Source organism: Strongylocentrotus purpuratus, unplaced genomic scaffold (genome assembly GCF_000002235.5).
Source record: "Strongylocentrotus purpuratus isolate Spur 01 unplaced genomic scaffold, Spur_5.0 spur5_scaffold_14, whole genome shotgun sequence".
NCBI lineage: Eukaryota > Metazoa > Echinodermata > Echinoidea > Camarodonta > Strongylocentrotidae > Strongylocentrotus > Strongylocentrotus purpuratus.
Genome location: NW_022145599.1, coordinates 29211120 through 29221513, shown reverse-complemented (window position 1 = coordinate 29221513; position 10394 = coordinate 29211120). Strand labels below are relative to the sequence as shown.

The following is a 10394-nucleotide window of genomic DNA, read 5'->3' as shown; positions in this document are numbered from 1 at the left end:
TCACCTATCCGTATTAATTATGGCGCATTGGCCAGTTAAACAAGTCGCCTTTTTGCTGAATGTTTAACTTCCCTAGCATTGGCCACTTCTTAGAAAAAAGAATACCTGCACGATTTGCAGCAATTCACTTTGAATTTAATAGATAAACAAACATGAAATTTGTTAGGGACTTTTTTCAATATTTTTTGTTCACTCTTTTTTTTTTTGTAGCTATTTGCCAGAATATCTCATGGATATCTCCTCGATTTGAAAAAGTCGAATTTCCGGAAGGTGAAAACGGAACATGGGCAAATTCAACAGGAATGTGTCCATTCAACACTACTCAAGGTTTGTTTTGACGGTCTTTCATGTATTTTTAATGTGGGGGAGTGTACGATCAATATGATAATTTCCCTATAGGCTTGTTTAAATATGGCGCGGTCATCTGCTGCAAGAAAACACTTCATTTTTTGTGTGTAACGTGTTAAAGAATGGCAACTGCGCGATAGAGAATGGCTCATCAACTCGCAATGTCATTCCCAAAATAGCCTTCATATCAAGATGTTCAACCGATTGTAGTTTTTGTTTACTTCATAATCGAACACTAGCGAATCAAGATAGGGGCTTAGGGTCTAAAAGCCCCTCCCCATAGATATTCAAGCCCCAAAACTGTGTTCATGAATGCAAATGAATTAAAGCGAGGGTCACATAAAAAATGAATGCAGGAACCACAAGCCCCCAGCCCTCGGACCAAAATATAAATCCGCGCGTGTAGTTGAATGTTTTGAATAGTTCCAGAGTTATGAATTACTTGAGGAAATTTCAATCATATAGACGGTACTTCTTTACTTCATTTATGTCCCCTTCTCTTTCGTATCTGATAATAATTGTTTGCCAGTGTTCTTTCGATATTTATAAAAATATATGTGTATTTTGTTTTATAACGAACAGTCAATGAACCGATTGGACGGGCTCTGTGTAGCGGCGATGGTATTACCCAGAGCCATTGGCAACCTGTGGATAATTGCGGACCATTTAGAAATGTCACAGATATTCTCAACGAAATTGCACAGGTTTTTTTAAAAGAGGCTTTTTTAATTACCTTCATTTGCAATGCGATTGTGTTTAGTATATTGTAGATACCACTGATCATTAGAACTTGAAAAGATGTGATAAATATATTTATTCAAAATATTATAAGTATAAGATGACCTATTATTGCGTAGATTTCACCAGATTTGGTACGTTATTTTTACCCAGTACAATTTTACACAATAAACATTCATGTTTCTTTCTTACTCACCTTTTTCTTTGACAGTGAATCCTTACTGTAACTTTGAATTCTATATAAAAACATGCCTAACAGGTAATAAATAGCCCATGGTCAATCATTCTACTGATTGATTTAATGTCATCTCATTCACTAATGCACTGGACGATTTTTATTCAAGGCGGTAACATATTCTCAGTCATATTCATTGACAATACTTAAATTGGAGCACTTGCAACCGGCCTATATATCTCCATTCGTTAGCTCTTGATACGGCATTTAAAACCATGTAATAGTTTAAAATAGTAGAACTTTACCAAATTATTGTATTTAAAAGATGTTGGTCTGATCATGGAACTACTACGTAGTAGGTCCAAGGTCTGATTAAAATCAGCTGACAACCGTAGTCGATTATAACCGGTTCATTAGTTGTGAAATTTAATATTATGGGACACAATTTGTCATCTTTATGATGATGATGATATATGGAAAAAGGAACCTACTTATGTGTCATTGCGATATTGTAAGGGAAACATGTTCGCTAATATTAGAATTTATCTGTTGGAGTGCTTAAATATATAACTTATTTTCCAACCAGTTTTACACTGTAACATTGCAAAATAGGAAGGTTTTGAACATTTTGCAAAAAATAAATTAATAACAAAAACAAAGCGAAATTTTGAAAAAGTATTATTGTCATGTTGTTCATTATACATGTACTAAATTCAATAAGTGTCCACATTTTCCTCTCCATAAATATGGCCAACTATAACCGAGATCTTAGGGGGTCATAATGCAGTGGCGGAACCAGGGTGGGGGCTTGGGTGCACGGGCACCCGCCCCTAGCACACAAAAAAGTAAAAATCAAAGATGGTAACAACAATTTTAACTTTTTTTCTCAGGGGGTGGGGGTGTTGAGTAAAAACAAAATAGTGCTTATTAACCTCCCCCTCCCCCCTCAGCGCCGCTAAATATTTTCTCACGAATTGCCCCCCCCCCCCCCCCCCTCGCCGTGGGCTTGATCTGCCCCTGTCAAAGTGCCCCCCCCCCCCCCCTCCGTATTAATACCCTCGAAATACCCTGGCCTCATCAAGGTTAAGGAGAGAAAGTCGTATCACTCACATGCTGTAATGGTTTTCCCCTCAAATTTTAGGTAATCGTAGGAGAAGAAAATGCAGGTGAAGTGAGCCAGCAAGTATCATCTGTTACTTCCAATATCGAAGATATCACATCAGATGACATCACGTTTGTGGCAGAGATAACATCAAACATTGTGCAGCAAAATCTTACAAGTGAAGAGGTATTTTGCACGATGCCAGGCCAATCCTATTGAACATGAATTTGTGATTGTTGATGCATTTAATTATGTTCTGATTATTATCTAATGGTACGCAAATTGGAGCTTTCCCTCCGATACATGTACTAAAACATTGTCATAGATGTGAAAAAAGGTAAATCCCATGACCGGTGAATTGGACGCCTTAAAGCTGCACTACTGTGAATGAAAAATACACTAGAGCCTTACGCCGTATCAGGCTCTTTTTCTGTTAATTGTGTATAATATCTTACTGGTTCTATGACAGATTTAGGTCTCCCACTGTCCTTATATTTTTTGACCCCTTGGCAGTTGCTTCATCAAGTACAACTTTAGAAAAACAGCTGTTCTAAGGCTGTCACATTATTTAAAGGTATAAACCAGTTTTGGAAACGCCCCCTCTCAACAAAATATGAAATGGAAGCTCTTATTACCAATCATGTGAAAGAATATGTTTTGACTAATACGTGATGATACCAATTTTACCGGGAAACCACCTACTAATTGATATATTTGGTAAATTATATATCCGGCCTGGATAGATATCGCGTAGTCCCATATACAGCTTTCTGTGTACAGTGCTTGTAACTTTACCAAGACTGGGCCAAATTATTTTCTTATCATTTTGATTATTCCAGAACCTTGCAGTACACACCAATACTTATATGCTAGGTGATCAACCTTTTCTGGTCGATTCCACAACGTTTCTTTAACAATGCAATCGCATGACCAGAACTGGTCTATATACCTTCAAAACCCAATCGTCATTCAGTTTGATTTCCGAGATTTGGCAACTATAGTTTAAATGATCTTCATCCTTTGTGTTTGAATTGACAGATTACAAAGTATATAACGAGTATTGTGAGCAATATAGCTCAGGTAGAAACAGAGGAACTTAAAGCCGCAGAGGAAGAAGGTGGGGCAATAAGTAAATTTGTCCAGGCTTTTGAGGAACAAATCAGTCGTGTTGAAGTTGCCGATGGTACGATGCTCAACATTCAGCAGCCAAATGTAGCCGTACAGGTGATTTTACATATATATCATCAAAATTATTTGATATCCACCAGTAAACTAGAATATAGAAGTTCACTTTCAAGTTATATAATTGTTTGCATGCATATTCATCCAATGTGGTCCCATTCAATCTGGTGTCGAACAAGGCGCGACACTTTCACCGTTTTCCTTTATGCAGTTATGTAGATCTGCCAAACAACATAATTGTTTGTGCATTTATGTGTGCAGGATTTTTCATATTTTAAATTTGGGGGATGCCTTGCTTGAACTTATGTGCATGGTGCTTATCGCTTCATTTTTAATCATTATCAACGATAATGATCATAATAATAATAATAATGATGAAAATAATGATAATGATGACAATAATGATAAAAATTAATCTAATGGAAAAATGTTATAATAATATTAATAGAAACAATAATATAAAAGATTATTGATGATAGTGATGGCAATAATACAAATGATATTCATGATTAAATGATGATGATGATGATGATGATAATGACGATGATAATATTATTCGATTTGTAAGGCGCCAAAGCCACTTGAAATCAAATACTAAAGGTGCACTTTTGCGAAGGAGAAATCACATAAAAGCATTTGGATTTCATACAAGCTACAGAAAAATGAAATAAAATGTTCAGATAATAATGATAATAATAATAATAACGATGAAAAAATAGTAATATTGATATAATTGAAGATACAAAAACTAAAATGAATACAATAATAATTATAATTATAATGATAGTAATATGAGAAATAATGATGATGGTGATAATGATAATGACAACAATAATAATAATACTAGTAATAATAACTGAAGTCCTAATTCACATAACAGGTCCAGAGTGTACATGCTGATGACGTAATGCGTGGTCTTGTGCTTTCGCTAGCTGGGTCCAGTCTTTCAGACCTGACCGAGGCCAATATTACCATCAATGCTCCGACCCACGATGACCGCGATGACGTCATTGCTACAAGACCAGGCATCATCGCTCAGGTCAACATTCCACCTTCAGTTTCATCCGTCATTTCGTCCACGGCCCCACTCTCAGGATCGCCGTCGAATGGCAGTGGTAGATATGTCCGGATCAACTTCAATGTATTTTCAACTCCAGCCCTGTTCATTTCTAAATCATTGCGCACATTCAGTGCAGATAATGAAGGCTTCAATCGATCGGCTAACTCTCCCGTGATTTCTCTCAGTATTGGTCAAGGGAAAGTAGCAGCCTTGACCGAATTCATCAACTTTACCTTCACTACAATAATGGTAAGACCTATTACAAGTATACGTATTATTTTGTAATCTGCCTTTAGCAGTATTTATAGATAATTTAATTTGTAGACATACATTATATAGTGAACAATTTAAACATAATTATTTCAATCTATTTTTTTTTTTTTTACTCCTGTGTTTGATTCCCCTCATGATGAATGGGTTTTTAACTAAACCAATCAAAAGGATCATTCATTCTTCCTTCATGCCTTATTTAACAAATTTGATTATGGGTCTATGCATTTCTTGCTGTTTTTTGTTTTTGTTGTTTAGTCTGGATATGTGAATCCCATCTGTTCATTCTGGGATGAGGAGCAGGAAGATTGGTCCCCAGATGGGTGTGTTCTTGTTTCTGGAATCACATCATCCAATGAGAGCTCTAATGAGGAGAGTGTGCGCTGTGCATGTGATCATCTTACCAACTTCGCTATTATAATGGTCAGTGAAAAGCAGTTAGGCAATGCTCATATGCATTAACACCATTTAACTACTCCACGGATAACTATAACCCGACTAAATTAACGGAATACACTCTAAAAACTGAAATGTTAAATCACCATTTAAAAGGGCCGAGGAGTGACCACTCTTTCAAAATGGTAGATTAACACTTTGAACATGCTGGATCCAACACTATAAAGGTTTAATCTAGCAGGTTAAAAGAAACAATCTGACATTTTGAAAGAGTGTTCACTCCTCGGCCCTTTTAAATTGACATTTAACATTTCAGTTTTTAGAGTGTAGGTTACTAGAGCTATAGCGTGATAATCCTTTTGATAACCCAGGGGTATCCTACGGATTAAATAGTATGGTCTATGTAATATATATTATATCTTACGCCTGCGGTTATGTGAATGGATACAGCTACTTGCTTTTTTCATTCCTGACAGGTAAAAACATACTACCAGGTGTTTGTGGACGAGCGGCCATTATTCGACCTCTTCCCCTTTTACAATTTCCCTTATACTTCTGAAGAAAGATGGAGTATAGAGCTGATTTTCTATTGGGTATGAGTAATATTTTCACTCTTGAGATCAAATACAATTTGAAGGTATGGTGTTTCCAGCGGAAGGTAGTAAAGTGATATTCTTTTTTTTTTCCACCAGTAATACAAGGTTCCAACACTTTTTATTATAATAAACCCTTAATTTCTCAGTTTTCAATCAAAGACATGTAGACTTTATGAAAGCTGATGGTAAATAATCAGCTTTATTTGAGCATTTGAAGTAGATGTTTCAGTTTGGGCTCAAATTTCTTTCATGTTACAGGATATCCATAGACAGGAGGTTTCACCAATCGAGGCATACAACATTCTGACTTACATTGGATGCTGTATTTCTATCTTCAGTCTTCTTGTCACATTGGCAACCTACCTGTGGAACAAGTGAGCCCGTCGAGAGAAAAAAAATGCAATCATTAATGTAACACAAAGGAGACAGAATATGTAATTAGTCTCTGGTCGTTTTATCTTCGATTTTATTTCGAAGGTTTTGAACGTGGAATAGGTACATAAACTATGAAGGAGAATTATTTTTAGAATTCATTAAATAATCATGCAAATTCAAATAACCACCTTTCAAATAAAACTATCTCTTGATCAAATGAGATGGAATACGTATAAACCTGCAGCACAGTTCTGTTCGGTATCACTTCTGTTTGGACCAGCAAGGCTGTTGAGAACTACTGTCAACAATGTACATTTCATGATAGAAAGGGGAAGAGGAGAGGGAGGAGGAGGAGAAGAAGGAGAATTGGAAGAAGAAGAGAAACTGCCATAATACTATTAGTTGCTTGGTGATGTAGGGGTGGTGTGACGAGGGTCATAAATGGGTTATAATATTAATTTGTTCATATCATATCAATATATTCTCCATTGATATTCGATTAACTTCGTATATAAAATCCTCTGCCCGTGGTGTGCAGTTTGCACAGAATAAGAAGCATATTCATTTCGAACATCTTTGGCGTACTATTTTCCCCAGTTGACATCGTCCTGAATATTTACACCCAGATTAGTTTTTATTCAACACGCGTGGCCATTTGACGGTTGTGCCCAGTAATAAAAGATATACATGTATATAAGTAAAGCACAATCACATCATCTCCTTCATTTTACAAACATTTCCCCTCAATTTCACTTCGTTATTCTTGTTATTTGGCGTTGTTTTCTGTGCTGCCAATGAAGTGATGGTAAAGCTGTACATGTATGGTACAATATGCCTTCGATGCTTTCATAATTTTATTTTAATTTTGCAATCTTGATAGGGATTTGAGGACCACACAGACTAGCCAGATCTTCATCTGTCTGTGCCTGACCTTGCTATGTCTCTACACGACATTTGTCATCATGATCTCTCTGCAGTCTACCGCAGATGATCGTGAGGTCCAACCTGGACCCTGTGGGTTCCTGACGGCCCTAGTTCACTACTTCGTTTTGTCCTCCATTGCATGGATGGGTGTGGAAGGGTACAATACCTACCTCATTATTGTGAAGATCTTTAACACCTACATCCAGAATTTCATGATCAAAGCTTTTTTAGCTGCATGGGGTACGATATTTGTTTCCTTACATCTTTTTACTAGGAACAGTGCTTCCTATGAACAGGAAGTGGCTGCATGTTTTTACATACATATAAATGTCTCTAGATCAGAATACTTCAATCGACTTCGTTATACTTATACATTTAGGTACTGAAAGTATCCATAAAAAAATGAGTTTACTTCATTAATACAAAAAATTATGAATGGGCAAACAAATGTTATGCTTTTAATATTCATATAAAAAGGTAAATGTTAATTTTCTCTATTTTTTAACGAACAAAATAAATCGGAAGCTCCGGCAGGATATATTATACTCATTTAGCCATGCTAACTAATTGGAGAATAATTATGGAAAGATCACATTAGGACGAACTAACGTTCAACAGTGCACATGAATTCGTAATTTTTTCCATTCATGTGTAATTTTTTTCGGCATTCGGCATTAGGCATGGCATGTGATTTGTACAAAGAAGACTCTTAGCCCGGATAGTATAACAATCGAGATATCTCTTTCATTTAAAAAAAGTAATTATAGTGCCGCCATAACCGTGGTGAAAAGTGTGAGCTGGACAACACAACGATAACATGAGTAGGCCTATTGTAGAAACGGGGAAAGGAATAAGCTAGGCCCATGTCCAATGTAGACGTATTTTGAATGACTATAAAAATGGTATAACCTTATAAACGTTTGTCATTACAGGAATTCCTGCACTTATCGTGGTTCTTACTGGAGCTATTGCTAGAGACTCTTATGCTCATGATGATCTGTAAGTGGTTACGTTTAAAAGTTTAGCTTGAATATTGGATTGCATAGCGTAGGGTATACCTAATGATCTTCAAATTTAGGATTCGGCAAACTCACGTTTCTGTACTTAATCTAGTTTTTAGGCATTTGGTATGTTGGTATCTCATGAGTTAGCAAGTATGCCATTATGATCTCGAATTGGTATTTAAGTATCACTTTCGTGGGTATGTGGTGTGATCCAATCTCTAAAAAGGCCACCAAGTGAATACAGTCATCACACATAATTATACTAACATCTCAGATATTGCTGGTATAACGTATGGAACAAGGAAGCTTTGACTTCCCAAAATAAATAATGGGAAATCATTTACAATCACAACTTCTCAGTTAAAATGTTTCAAGGACCTCGGAAATTTTGTCTAACTATCGCTACGATAGTCAGCACTGATTGACTTTATTCAGTCTCTTTACAAAGTGCACATTTACTATCAATAGATGCTTTCTACAATTCGGGGCTCAAATCGGTGGGCTCCTGACTCCCATGTTTCTCATCCTCCTCATCAACATTGTCATCTTCACCCTGGTGGTTCGACAATTGCACCGGTCAGCCAACATCACTGGTCGGGTGAGAGGAGAGGCTAGGGCAGAAAGTCGAGAGACTATCGAACGCGTCCAGAACGCGATTTGCATCTTGCTCCTGCTCGGTCTGACCTGGATCACCGGATATCTTCTTTTAATCCCGTCATTGAGTCAGGTAAAGCCAACTGTGTAGTATCTATCTCTTCTAAGAAGTATCTTGAAAAGTCAGTTATAATAATAACATACACCAGCAATACCTATTTAGATGTTATGTATTTGAAGAACATGAGAGAGAATGCCATATACATATTATCATTTCTGAAACATTTGCGTTTAACAGGTGGTTCAGCCAATTTTTGTCGTCCTAAACTCCTTCCAAGGATTTTTCATCTTTCTACTCTACTGCGTCCGGAAGCCTCACATCCGTAAGAAATGGGGGCTAACTTGTTTCGACAAGTTCCTAAAGGAAGAAGCAAGCACTTCCAGCGGTGTGGTAAGCTCGACGGGGCTATCCTCATCATCTGGCATTATAAGCAAATTGCGCCCAGGAGCCTCGGGTAAATACGTGTTGCCTACCAAAGACGACAATTCCGATCCTATGTGTATGTTCAATCCGACCTATGATGTTAGCCAGGTTGAGGAAGGGGTCACACCACCTATGAACAAATATATCCAGAGTTCCAACGAGGAACAGAAGAAGGACACGGATCGTGATGCAACAGGCACTGATGTCGTGACGGTCAGTCTCCCTCTTGATGCATCTGTCACAAATGTCACTAAGACAGGTGATGGTGTTTCCTCCAACACGGATGCTGACACGGTCATTGTAACTCTGGATTCAACTGATGCCAGAAAAGCTACTGAGGGCAACGATGATGTTGCTTCCACCAACAATGAAGCCGTCGCCAGTCTCCCTAAGGATGCGGAGGATGGCACCAAACACAATGAGAGGGATGATGATGTTGCTTCTGCAACATTGATGTTTCTGTTAATCCTCCAATCGATTCAACGGATGTCAGCAAAGGAAATTAGAGCAGTGACTGTGGCATAGATGCAAGTGACACCTTCGATTTGCAAAGGCTAATGGCAAAAGTTTTGACTAATGCGATGTATTTTTTTATAATTGATTTTGTTTTAATGTGAAAGGCGTTTAATTCATTTATTTTCTAAGCAAGAACATAAGAGAACTTACAAGAACATGATGTTACATTGGCATACTAGGCAGAGGAGGGGTGGGTTGGGTGTCGGCTGAACCCTCCATCCCCCTTTCCCGAATAATTTTGCAATTACCTTGTATCATCTTTACTATATTTCAATGGCGAAATTATATCTAGTGTACAATTTATATGTACCTTATCGAAGTATTCGTGATCTCCGCCCCCCCCCCCCCCCCACTCAGTGTTATATAGTGTACGCGTATGCTCGTTCCCTCTTTTTGAAAACACCCCCTATCTGAGGACTGCCAACATTTCCGAACACCCCTTTCGCGGGCTTTTAGCGGGCTTTTCCTGCCTGGAGACCCCCCTAAATACGGAAAAATGCTCAATGAACCCCCTAAATTCGGAATAATTTCTCAGGAATCCAAAGAGATGAGAGAAAAAAAAGAAAAACCCCCTATTTAAAGAAATCTCCGGGTGAAAAGTCAAATACAGCCCTATTTTTACAATTCTCG

General features: G+C 37.5%; 1 protein-coding gene across 1 annotated transcript; it reads left to right on the top strand.

Moving 5' to 3' along the window:
* Positions 1–216: 216 nt before the first annotated feature.
* Positions 217–9773, top strand: LOC105440851 (adhesion G-protein coupled receptor G2-like). The gene is made up of 11 exons (XM_030985199.1): positions 217–327; positions 931–1052; positions 2403–2549; positions 3402–3587; positions 4426–4854; positions 5134–5298; positions 6126–6241; positions 7123–7406; positions 8099–8165; positions 8639–8897; positions 9063–9773. Exons 1-11 carry the CDS (start codon positions 303–305, stop codon positions 9771–9773), a joined length of 2511 nt encoding a protein of 836 aa, XP_030841059.1. The 5' UTR covers positions 217–302.
* Positions 9774–10394: the final 621 nt, after the last annotated feature.